Source organism: Leptopilina heterotoma, unplaced genomic scaffold, assembly GCF_015476425.1.
Source record: "Leptopilina heterotoma isolate Lh14 unplaced genomic scaffold, ASM1547642v1 Lhet_52, whole genome shotgun sequence".
NCBI classification, from domain to species: domain Eukaryota; kingdom Metazoa; phylum Arthropoda; class Insecta; order Hymenoptera; family Figitidae; genus Leptopilina; species Leptopilina heterotoma.
In genome coordinates, this window is record NW_025111114.1 from 4,405,307 (window position 1) to 4,418,817 (window position 13,511).

The following is a 13,511-nucleotide window of genomic DNA, read 5'->3' on the forward strand; positions in this document are numbered from 1 at the left end:
AAAAATTTGTGAAAATAATTGAATCGTTTTAAAGAATTTTATTAAAATTTTTTGAATTTTTTCCAATAACTTTATTAAAATTATTTTAAATATTTTTTAAATTTTAATTTTTAACAAATTTAAAGTAGTGTAAATTCTTAAGCATGGAAAAAAGGAGCTTTTAGTGTAACCAATAAAAAGTATTGAAATAGTAGCAACTCGTAAAAAAAAGTAGTAAATTGTAGGTTTTAGTAGATGAGTGCGAGGCCTGCTAAAGCAAAATTGAATTAATGAATTAAAAATTGCAAAAATTTACCTCTTCAGCCAACATAAATAGAAAATTGACAACGTGTTCGGGCTTTCCTGCAAATTTCTTACGAAGCACTGGATCTTGCGTGGCAATTCCAACGGGACATGTATTCAAATGGCATTTTCTCATCATTGTACATCCCATTGCAATTAGGGGAGCTGTGCTGAAGCCAAATTCATCGGCTCCGAGTAGAGCTCCCACAATAATATCAAAGCCTGTGCGCATTTGTCCGTCAGCTTGGACAATCATTCGGGAACGAAGATTATTCATTGTTAGAACTTGATGTGTCTCTGCTATTCCCAATTCCCAAGGGAGTCCCGCTGACTTTATTCCAGTCCAACTGCTCGCTCCAGTTCCACCGTCGTGACCAGAGATTACCACGTGCTCAGCTTTACCCTGAATTATTTATTTTTATTTCCAATTATTTGTATTCTTAAAATTTTAATTAACTCTAATCAATTCTAATTAATTCGTATTTTTAAGAGTACGTTTTTAATTTTACTTTTTTCGTTTTAATCATAGCAAATCGAAAATTTCTGGAATCACAGTGATTTTTTTTTCATTTCATTTCAATTTTTCACCTAATAGGTGAGAAAATCCTCTAATTTGATAAAATAATTTGTTTCGAAAAACTAAGTTTTTGTCCAAAAATTTCGCAAACGAGCAAAAAAATATCAATCTTTAAGTTTTTCTTTGAACAAAAGAATTGTTTTTATTTTCAATTATTTAAAATCATCAGGGCTCGAACTAGGTCCGTAAATTTGCTTCAAGTCCGTAAAAGTCAGTTTTTTTTTAAAAAGGTCCGTAAAGTCCGTAATTTGATTGAGAAAAGACGAAAAGTTCGTAAATTGTACGATATAATTTGGAGAATTTTAGAGAAATTACAAATGATTGCAAAAATATAATTATTTTCAAAAGTAATAAAATTCTTCGCAAAAATTCAATTATATTCAAAACTTTTTTAAAATTCTCGTCAGAATTTCAATTGTCTTTAGAAATAATTAAATTCTTCTCCGAAATTTAATTATTTTCAAAAATTTTAATAAAATTCTTGGCAAAATTTCAATTATTTTCAAAAATTTTCCTCAATCAATCAATGATTTTTAAAATTTACTTATTTAATAAAATTGTCCAAAAGAATTCAATTATTTAAAAAAATAATAAAACTCATCGCAGAATTTCAATTATTTTTAGTACAATTTTTATCGAATTCCTCGAAAAATGTAATTATTCTTAAAAATTTTATTAAAATTCGTCAAGAGAATTCAATTAATTTAAAAAATTTTGATAAAATTCTTTGTAAGAATTAAATTATTTTCAATACAATTTTAAATTAATTTCTTGAAAGAATTATAATTATGTTCAAAAATTTTAATATAATTCTCGCCAATAATTCAATTATATTATTATAAATAACAAAATTCTTCGCAGCAATTCAATTAATTATTAAAAAATTATAATAACATTTTTCTCAAAAATTCAATTACCTTTATAGATAATAAAAATTCTTCGCAGAAATTAAATTATTTTCATAAGTAACAAAATTCTTCACAAAAATTCAATTATTTTTAAATATTTGAATGAAATTCTTAGCAAGAGATTTATGAAACTTTATAAATAATAAGATTCCTGTCAAGAATTTAATAATCTTAATAAATAATAAAATTCTTCCCAAAAACTTCAATTAATTTAAAAAATAAAGAAAATTCTTTATCCAGAATTTCATTATCTCCATAAATATTAAAAATCTTCCCAACAATTTTATTAAAAATCTTGACAAGAATTCAATTATTTTCATAATTAATTAAATTCTTCTCAAAAACTTCAATTATTTTCAAAAATATTAATAACATTTTTCGCAAAAATTCAATTTTCTTTGTAAATAATAAAGTTCTTCGGTGAAATTCAATTATTTTAAAAAAATTTTTGATTAAAATCTTGACATGAATTTAATGACCTTTATTTTATTTATTTTAAGAATCATTCAATTATTCAATAATTTATTTATTTTTGTATTTGTATAAATTTGTCTATAAAATTTGCAATAATTCAATTTTTTTTATAAATAACAACATTCTTTGCAGGAATTCAATTATTTTCAAAAATTTTAATCAAATTCTTGGCAAAAATTCAATTTTCTTTCTAAATAATAAAATTCTTCGTAGAAATTTAATTATTGTCAAAAATTTGAATAAAATCCTTCCAAGAAATTCAATTATTTTCCAAAATTTTAAAAACATTTTTCAAAAAAATTCAATTATTTTCAAAAATTTTAATAAAATATTTCCTAAAAATTCAATTATTTTAAAAAAATTTTTGATTAAAATCTTGACATGAATTCAATTACCTTTAGTTTATTTACTTTAAGAAACATTCTATTATTCAAGAAAGTATTTATTCCTGTATTTAAATAATTGTATTCTAGTTGAATTTTTAAAAAAAAAAATAATTTAAAAATTGATTTCAGTTAAAATTTTATATTATAATTGAACATTAAAAGCATTAAAGCGTGAATTTTTAGAAATAATTGAATTTTGAAAAGGTTTCAAATTAAAATTGTTGAAAATCTGGATTTTTCATACTTTTAACTGACAATTCAAGTGGAATTAATTTTTTTGAGAAACTTTAATTGCGGGTTTTTTTTGTTGAAATTATTTAGTTTTTATTTTCTAATATATATTTAATATTAAAGAATTTACGAATAATTGAAATTTTTTAAAATTGAATTTTAAACAAATGAATTTAAAAATTTTCAAAGGACTTTTTTAAAAAATTCTTGGCAAAAAAATAAATACATATTGTTAAAAAATAATAAAATTCTTCTTAGGAATTCAATTATTTTCACAAATATTAAAATTCGTGAAAGAATTCAATTATTAAAAAATTTGTTGACAAAATACTTTATGAGAATTCAATTTTAAGAAACATTAAATTATTCAATAAATTATTTATCTTTGTATTTAAATAATTGAATTCTAGTAGAATTTTCTTATAAAAATTGATTTAAAAATGAATTTCAGTCAAAATTTCAGATATTAATTTAATATTAAAAGCAATATAGCGTGAATTTTTAGAAATAATTGAATTTTGAAATTCAATTATGAATAATTTAATTTCTAGTTTTTTTTAAGTAAAATGTTCTCTTATTTGACTCTGACTGGTTAGATTTTTGTCAGTAATTGGTCCATAATTTTTCATTTTTTGTCCGTAAAGTTCGTATTTTTAAATACTTTTACTGGTTCGAGCCCTGAATCATTTGTATTCGTAATTTTTTTAATTAATTAATTCAAATTAATTAAAAAATTATTAAGAATTTGCATAATTTTTGGTTTCTTTTTTGGGAATTTAAAGGGATAAAAAGGGAAAAAGAGGAAAAAGAAGTATTAAAAAAAAAACATCTGTGATTGTTTTGAATATTACCTTCGCGACTCCGGACGCGACAACACCAACGCCGACTTCTGAAACCAATTTCACAGAAATCCTTGCGTTTGGATTGGCGCACTTTAAATCGTATATCAATTCAGCAAGATCCTCTATCGAATAAATATCGTGATGTGGAGGAGGTGAAATAAGTCCTACTCCTGCCACCGAATGCCTCGTTGCTGCTATTTCCGCTGTGACCTTTTAAAAAAATTTATTATTCATTTTTATTTCAATAAATTTTACCGCAGAATAACAACAAATTTCAGATCAAATTGTCAGTTACGAAAACTTCCTTTTTGAAATTTAGTGAAAATTAATTCTTTTTGTAATATAATTTTTGAAATACGATTATATTTCAAAATAATTTTTAAAAGTCTTGATAAAATTAATTTCTTTCAAATCTAAAATTTATTTTTAATGAGAATTAAAAAAATGGTAAATTACTTTATATCCTGGAAGTTCTCCTCCTTCACCGGGCTTCGCTCCTTGTGCCATTTTAATCTGTAGATCGTCAGCGCTCGCCAAGTAACTTGAAGTAACACCAAATCTTCCACTAGCAACTTGCTTAATCGCAGATCTCTTGTTGAATTCTTGATCTTGATTCAAATACCTAAACAAATATCATTTTCCTGTTGAATCATAAAGGGAAATACACCAAAAATTTTTTAATAATTTTTCAATTTCTCATATTATGGTTTGGAATCATTTTCTTCATTAACTGGATCCAAAATTATAATCATATTATTTTCATTATTTAATAATTTGATTTACTTTTTTGTGTTTTGTAAAAACGGTTTTTGTTTCCTTGTGGAGGAAGCTTTTTCGATTATTTGGTAATAAAAATTATTCAGGCCCTTATAATTATAATAATAAATAAGAATTAATTTCAATGTCAAAAAAATTACCTGTCAGCGTTTTCACCGCCTTCGCCAGTATTTGATTTACCGCCGATTCGATTCATCGCTATTGCCAATGTTTGATGAGCTTCCAGTGAAATACTTCCAAAGCTCATTGCACCGGTTGCGAAACGTTTAACGATTTCAGCAGCTGGTTCAACTTCTCCTATTGGTATTGGTTTCTTGCATTTTATCAATTGTAGTTGACCACGAAGTGTGCAAGCCTGAACAGCTTCCATTGTCGTTTTTCGATAGTTTTCATAGGCCGAGGTATTCTTCGATTCAACATATTCCTAGTGAAACAATTTTTAATTACTTAGTATAAAAAACAGAAATATCGGGGATTTTCAAAAGATGTTATTTTCCAAATGCTTTCTCATTTTAAATAATTGAATCACTTTTTTTGTTCATTAACTGGATCCAAATTTTTAATCATCGAAAAATGTGAATTGAAAGAAATTGAAAATAATTGAAGACAATCAGACTTCGCACTCGGTAATTAATTTTAAAAAATTAGCAAAAAGTAGTTTTTAAACTAGAAAAAGTAGTAAAAAAAAGTAGATATCGAAAAATTAAACTAGACGACAAAAAAAAAGTTTTAGACACTTTACAAAACTGACAAAAATTCAATTCTATATTTTATTTTCCTGACTTTTTCCTAATTTTCATCAAAAATATTTACTTCTTTCTTATCCTGCTAATAATTTGAATTCCTGCAACGAATTTTGTAATTCATGAAAAAATTTAAATATTTATAAAAATAATTTAATTCTTGCGAAGAATTTTATAAAAATGTTTAAATAATTAATTTCTTTCGACTAATTTTATGCAAATTCTCATTTACATAATTGAATTCATGAGAAATTTTTATTATTCATGAAAAGAATTAAATTCTTACGAAGATTTTTACAACAAATGTTTAAATAATTGAATTCTGTTTGGAAATTTTATGTAAATAGTAGATATTGAAAATAATTGAATTGCGAAAAGTTTTTAAAAATAAATAAATTTAAAAAAAAATTCAATTTAAATTTTTGACAATTATTGAATTCTTGCGAACAATTTTATTAGAATTTTTAAAAATAATTGAGTTTCCAAGAAGAAATTGATTACTTTTAAAAATAATTGAATTCTTGTGATGAATATTATTATTTATGAAAATAATTGAATTTTGCAAAGAATTTTATTAAAATGCGTAAAAAGTAAAAATAATTAATTTTTTGGGAATAATTTTGTTATTTATCGACAAATTGAATTCTTTCGAAGAATTATTTATGTAAATAATTGAATTCTTGGGAAGAATTTTATTCAAAACTACAAGAATTTTAAATTTAAAATTGTATTGAAACTAATTGAATTCCTAGAATTTTATTATTTTTGAAAATAATTGGAATTTTACCAAGTTTTATTAAAATTTTTTAAAATAATTAAATTTCGGATATTATTATTCATGGAGATAATTTAATTATGTGGAAGATTATTTAAAATATTTTTGAAAATAATTGAAATTTTTGGCAAGAATTTTATTAATTATGAAGATAATTGAATTTTTGCCAAGATTTTTATTAAAACTTTTGGAGAGAATTTAAATATTTATGGATTGACTTCTGGTAAAGAATTTTATTATTCCTGTAAAATTGTATTAAAAATAATTAAAATCTTGCGATGAATTTTATTATTTATAAAAATAATTGAATAGTTGCAAACTATTTTATTAAAATTTTCAAAAATAATTGAATTATTGCGAATAATTTAATTGAAATAATTAAAAAGAATTGAATTTCTGTGAAAAAATTTTTTATTTTTTAACATAATTCAATTATTCATAAGAATTTTATAAACAATGTTTTAAATAATTAATTTTTTCGAAATATAATGAAAATTAAACAATTTTTTTTAAATAATTGAATTCTTGTAGAAAATTTTATTTGTGAAAATAATTGAATTGTTTTAAAGAATTTTATGGAAATTAAAAAAAAAATAATTAAATTCTTTCGAGGAATTCAATTGAAATTTTTATTGAAAATAATTGATTTCTTGCATTATTTTATGAAAATAATGGAATTTTTCTCTACTAATTACACCAAATTGCATTAAAAATTATTCAATTTCAGTAAAGAATTATATTAAAATTTTTGAAAATAATTGAATTTTTCAGAGAAATTTTATTCAAATTGTATTGAAATAAATTGAAATCCTGCAATGAATTTGATGATTTATCAAAATAATTGAATAGTTGCTAAGAACTTTATTAAAATTTTAAGAAATAATTGAATTTAATTTAATTTAAAATGAATTGAATTTCTGTGGAAAATTTTGTTATTTTTGAAAATAATTGAATTCTTCATAAGAATTTTATAAACATTGTTTTAAATATTTAATTTTTTCGAAATATAATGAATATAATGGAAATTTTATTTTCAATAATTGAATTCGTGCGGAACATTTTATTTGTGAAAATAAATGAATTTTTCTAATAATTAATTTAAAATAGTGTTTAAAAAAATTGAATTCTTGCTTAGAAAAAAAAGAAATTAAAAAAGTTTATTAAAAAGTTTTTAAATAATTGAATTTCCATGAAATATGTTATTCTTAGTGAAAGTAATTGAATTATTGTGGAGAATTGTAAAAAAATTTTGTTAAATAATTGATTTTTCGAAATTATTTTGAAAATAATAGAATTTTAATTGAATTCATGAGAAAATTCTATTATTTATGAAAATAATTGAATTTTGGTATGAATTTTCTCAATTTTTTTCAAATAATTGAATTCTTTTTGCGAAATTTTATAGAAATACTTGATATTGAAAATAATTGAATTTCAAATATTTTTTAAAGTATAATTGAATCATTTTAAAGAATTTGATTATGATTTTTGAGAATAGTTTTTTGATTTCTAGTATTAGCGAATTTAAAGTATTAGAAATTCTAAAAAAAAAAACAGAAATAGTAGCTTTTAGTGGCTGAAATCTAAAAAAAAGTACCCTAATAGTAGCATAACGTAAAAAAAAGTAGTAAATAGTATGTTTTAGTAGATGAGTGCGAAGCCTGGACAATTGTAAGAAATTAGGGAAGAAATAAAATTGTGTCAATTACCTGTAAACTCGCGATACTCGCTGGATCGTTGATGTGTTTTTCGCCTCCTGATCGCCAGTGGAAAATTCCAGGATTACGAATAATAACCTGATCGACAGGTCTTTCCCAATAAGTCATTTGGTGTCTCTCGAAAGCCTCGTTGGCCAATATTTCAAAATTAACACCACCGATTCGAGTGTGAGTTCCCTAAATAGAGAAAATTAACTTTTATAATTATATTTTTTTACATTTCAGAAACTTGTATGTAAATAATTATATATAAAGAATTATATTTCTACTAATTAATTGAATACTAATTGAACACTGAATAAATTGAATTGTGTATTTCTTGGAAAGTATCAAACCTTAAAGCATTTTTCGGTAACTTCATCGGCAAGACCAACAGCTTCGAAAATCTGTGCGCCCTTGTATGACTGAAGAGTTGAAATTCCCATTTTGGCCATTACTTTTGCTATTCCTCGTTCCATTGCTTCAGCGTAATTCTGTAAAAATGAATTATTATAGTTTCTTTAAAATTATCTCATTCTCGCTTGACATTCTCGCTTTGAAATTAGAAATTTTGATATTACTTGAAATATGACATTGTCGGTGAATGATTCATCGACCACTCCATCGGCTCTCAAGTCTCTTGCCATTTCGAAAACGAGATATGGACAAATAGCGTCGGCTCCATATCCAAGTAAAACGCAAATATGATGTACTTCCCGCGCCTCGCCGGATTCTAAAATAATTCCAACTTTCATTCGCTGACGCTCTTCAATTAAATGATGATGAACCACACCGAGAACCAATAAACTACTCACTGGAACCCTATTTAGAAATAAATTTATTTATTATTATTAAATTTATAATTCTTTATTAATTAATTTTATGCAAACTTTTTTAGTAATTCAATTTTTTGGAGGAATTCAATTCAAATTATATTGAAAGTATAATTGAATTCTTATTAAGAATTTTTGAAATTGAATTGAATTGAATTAAATTGAATTAAATTGAATTAAATTGAATTAAATTGAATTGAATTGAATTGAATTGAATTAAATTGAATTAAATTGAATTGAATTGAATTGTATTCATCTAAAGAATTTTATTATTTTTGAAAATTGAATTGAACAAAATTGAATTTCTGGTCAGAATTTGATTAATATTATATTCGAAAGAATTGAATTCATTTAAAGATTTATAGTTTCGAAAATAATTGAATTTCTGCGAAGAATTTTATTATGAAATAAAAATGAAATTACCTCTGTGGTCCGCATTGTTTATCGGACAAAACAATAATCTGATAGGATTCCCTAGCAGCTTCGTTAGCCTCCCTGCAAACGCGATCAAGTGTTGTTACAAGTCCCGATGTTCCTTCCTCAATGGGATAAGTTGCGTCAATTACTTTTGTCTTCCATCCTCGGTGTGTATTATTTTTAATGACCTCAAGATCGCTGAGAGATAAAATTGGCTGAGGTAGGAAAAGTCGATGCACATAGAGTTCATTGGGTTCAAGAATATTACTTTCGGGACCAATTGGGCAAAGTAGAGACATCACAACCTTTTCTCTGAAGGGATCTATCGGAGGATTTGTCACCTGAGAAGCAAGAAATTTCATTTTAATTACAATTCCTTTTATTTCATTTAATTAAATTTTTATCTATTTTATTTATTTATTTAAAAAAAAATTATTACGAACTCATTTTTTCTTACTTTAGCGAAAAAAACAAAAATTAAATTGGAAGTACATAATTCTTATTTATATTAAGCAATAAAAAATTAATGTAAATAATTATTATTTAGTTTCAATAATTTTCGTTAAAATCCATTTAATTTTAATAAATTAAAAAAAAAATTAATTGCAAACTGATTTTTTCACCTGTGCGAACAGTTGCTTAAAGTATTCGTAAAGAAGTGGTTGAAATTGAGACAAACACGCGAGTGGTGAATCATTTCCCATCGATCCAAGAGCTTCTTTCCTGAAAAAGGAAAAATTGTTTTAATTATTGTTTCCTCATTTGCTTCCTCATAAAGGAAGCCTTATAGTGATGTCGATTTCCGAATTTTTTTGAGTCAATTATTTTTACAAATTTTCAAGTGTAGTATATATAATTCGTCGAGAGGAACAAATGTCCGGATGTATGTGTGTATGTATGTGTGTGTGTGTGTGTGTGTGTGTGTGTGTATGTCACCGATTCTTGTGGACAAATTTTCTCTTACACGTCTTGATGGATTTTGATAAAATTTTGTAGGTGTATTACGGTCATGAATACCAAAAATCAGACAGAAGGATTTTCAAAAATATCTAAAAAAAAAATTTTTTTCAACAATTTTTTAATTTTTGAAAAAATTAATTTTTGGATTTTTTGAAATAACTTTCTTCTATATTAAAATTTTTATTAATTGTTGTCAAAATTGCATTCCTGACATAAAAACGAATCGATTCATGTATATAAAGTATATATTTTATCAAAATTTATAGAATTAATAAATATTTTAATTTTTCACAAAAAATTGAAATTTTGTATTTTTTGACATTTTATCATAACACTTTAAAATAATTATTCTAAAATAAAAAATTAAACAATTGGTATATATTATATTGAGGAAGCTTAATGATCATGAAATGAACAACTTGTTAAAAAAAATTATGATTAACAAATAAAAATATACTCATTTTGTTTGTTAAATTTTTGTAGAAAATTCTCAATTTTCATAAGGAAACAATTTGCATCAATTCTATTTCTTAATTTCAATTGTTCTAATAAAATTCAAACTTTTTTAAAAATAAAGAAAAAAAATGTTTATAAATTATATTTGTCAATTAGAAAATTTAATAGAAAATAAAACTGAAATTTTTTGAATTTTTAGAAAATAAGGAGAAAAATTATAATGAAAAAAATGTTCTGTTAAATTTATTTACGAATATCTTTAATTGTAAAATTATTCGAAAACAATAATTTCTTTTTTAAATATTTTAAATATTTAATTATTATTATTCTTCCATAGGAATTAAGATTTTCAAAAATTACAAATTCAAACCTTTTTGAAATTAATTAACTTTAAAAATTTTGTTATAAAACATAAAGATAACGATTACTCCGAGTCGATGACTCGGATTGAGTGTTACAATAATTGTTTTATGTTATAAGAATATTGTTACTGTAACTCCTTAAAAATTATTTTCATATTCTATTATCTTAAATTTAAACTGAAATTTATTTTCAAATCAATCAACAAATTGATTTTGAAATAATTTAATTCTTTTGACGAATTTTAATAAGTTTTTAGAAAAGTTACATTCATCAAAGAAATTTGATTAAAATTGTTTTAAAAATAATTAAATTTCTGCAAAGAGTTTTACTATTTATAAAAATAATTGAACTGTTACGAAAAATTTATTAAAATTTTACAAAATAATTAAAATCTTTATAGGAAAATTTAATTAAAATTTTTTTAAATAATTGAATATTGTTGAGAAATTTTATTAAAATTTATAAGAATCGTATTGAAATAAATTAAATTCCAGCAAAGAATTTTATTATTTATAAAGATAATTGGATTTTTAAAAATATTTTATTAAAATTGTATTGAAAATAATTAAATTTCTCTGAAGAATTTTGTTATTTTTGAATAAATAATTCAATCTTGTAAAGAAATTTTTGTAAAAATTTGTATTGAAAATAATTCAATTCCTCAGAAGAATAATTTTATCATTCATGAAAATAAAAGAATTTTTGCGACGAAATTTATTCAAATTTTTGAAATTATTAATTGAATTTCTGAGAAGAATTTTGTTATTTATTAAAATAATTCAAATTCTGTGAAGAATCTTATTACTACTAATAGATAATTCAATTTTTGTCAAGAATTTGATTAAAATTTATGAAAATAATTGAATTTCAGCAAAAAATTTTGTATTAAAATGTTTGATAATTATTAAAATCTTTTGAGGAAATTATATCAATTTCAATTCAAAATAATTGAACTTTTATAATGAACTTTATTTAACTATTTTGAAAATAATTGAAGAAATTGTAGAGAAATTTTTATTTAGAACAATTTGATTAACATTTTTTAGAAAAATTGAATATTGATGAGAAATTTTATTAAAATTCGAATTTAAAAAATTGAATTTTTTGTGAAATTTTTATTATTTATAAAAATAATTGAATGTTTTGTGTAGAATTTTATCAAAAATTTTTTTAAATAATTGAATTCTTTTCGGAAATTTTATTAAAATAGTAGATATTAAAAATAATTGAATTTCAATAATTTTTTGAACATAATTGAATCGTCGCTAGGAATTTTATTAAAATTCTTTTAAATAATGGCTTCTTTTCGAAAAAAATTTATGAAAATTGTATTTTAAATAATTGAATTCCTGTGAAATTTTTATTATTTATGAAAATAATTAAATGTTTGCGTACAATTTCATGAAAATTGTTTTTAATTAATTGAATTCTTTTGAGTAATTCTATTAAAATAGTAGATATTGAAAATCATTGAAATGAGGACAATTTTTGAAAATAATTGAAATTTTGACAAGAATTTTATTAACATTTTTTAAAATAATTGAAATTGAAAGAAGAATTTTTTTATTAATAAAGATAATAATTGGGATTTTGTCGAGATTCTTTTGTAAATTTTGAACATAATTGCATTTTGTGATAAAAATTTTACTACTTTTGAAAATAATTGAATTTCTCCAATCATTTGTAACTTCTTCAAAATTAAATTTTTTTATTGTTTTTAACTAAAATTCTTCTATAAATCCATTATTTTTAATAATTAATTAAATATATATTGACAAATTTAACTTATTTTACAAGATTTTGAATTATTAAAATTTTTTAAAAATCTAAGTTCATTAAAATTTTTAATTAAATTAATTAAACATTGAAATTTTATAAAATTTAAAAAAGTGAATGAAGAGTAAAATATATAATTTTAGAATTAACTTACTTGGTTTGAATCATAGGAAGAAGGAGCATATTAATTGTTTCCAAAGTGTATCCAAATAGAGCGAGTCTTTTATCACCACCCCAAACTCGATTCACTGCCGAAATTTTCATTTCCACTTGATTAAGACCATTATTTCCAGTAGTTTCATTATTTTTATCACCATTCTGTTGAATATCGAGAGTTCCACCATTTGCAACATACGCTTGTCGAAGGTCCTCCATTGTTATCTGCATTTGTAAAAACAAAAAAAACCGTATGAGCTTTTTTTTTAATGAAAAAAAAAATAAATTAACAAATTTTTGTCTCGTTCACATTATTTATTGAAATAAGAAAAATCATAATATTTTTTTCTAATAATAAGTCAGAAAAAAGTGAAAAGAAAAAAAAATAAGAGAATAAAGTTAGAAAAATTTTTTTTCCACCCAAGTAATAAACATGAAAAAGGAAAAGATCACCAAGAACCAATTTTTTTTTTTGAAAGTAAAAAATTTGACAAAAAAATCCCTCATGCTGATAATCAAACGTCTACAGACAAAGAAAATGCGTTGAATTAAACATAAACCCAAAGAAAAAATAGTTTTACCAAAGAAAATACTTTAATACCAAAGAAAATACTTTTTTAATAGTAAAAAAAAAATATTTTTTCAAAAAAATACTTTTTCAAGACCAAAAAAAAAAATACTTCTTGTCTCTAAAAAAAAGAGAGTGTGTGTGTGTGTGTGAAAAATAGAATAAAAATTATTTACAAAGATACGAAAAGTTAAGATCGATAAACACAAACCTTTGAAGGGACAAAGAACATTTTTCTATATAAATAGTCAAATAAGATTTCTACAGGTATGTGAGAATTATTCTAAGTG

At 22.4% G+C, this 13,511-nt stretch overlaps 1 protein-coding gene across 5 annotated transcripts in view; it reads right to left on the reverse strand.

The window, feature by feature from the left end:
• Nucleotides 1–13,511, reverse strand: part of LOC122508094 (glutamate synthase [NADH]) — a 70,920-nt gene that overhangs the window by 17,181 nt on the left and 40,228 nt on the right. For all 5 annotated transcript variants that reach the window (XM_043621203.1, XM_043621200.1, XM_043621201.1 and 2 more), the window contains 10 exons: nt 12,652–12,878; nt 9,566–9,665; nt 8,949–9,283; nt 8,274–8,514; nt 8,049–8,186; nt 7,705–7,890; nt 4,618–4,901; nt 4,157–4,322; nt 3,710–3,910; nt 296–685 (listed from right to left, as the gene is read on the reverse strand). In XM_043621203.1, the coding sequence (XP_043477138.1) occupies nt 296–685; nt 3,710–3,910; nt 4,157–4,322; nt 4,618–4,901; nt 7,705–7,890; nt 8,049–8,186; nt 8,274–8,514; nt 8,949–9,283; nt 9,566–9,665; nt 12,652–12,878 (2,268 nt within the window). The remainder of the gene's footprint in view (nt 1–295; nt 686–3,709; nt 3,911–4,156; nt 4,323–4,617; nt 4,902–7,704; nt 7,891–8,048; nt 8,187–8,273; nt 8,515–8,948; nt 9,284–9,565; nt 9,666–12,651; nt 12,879–13,511) is intronic.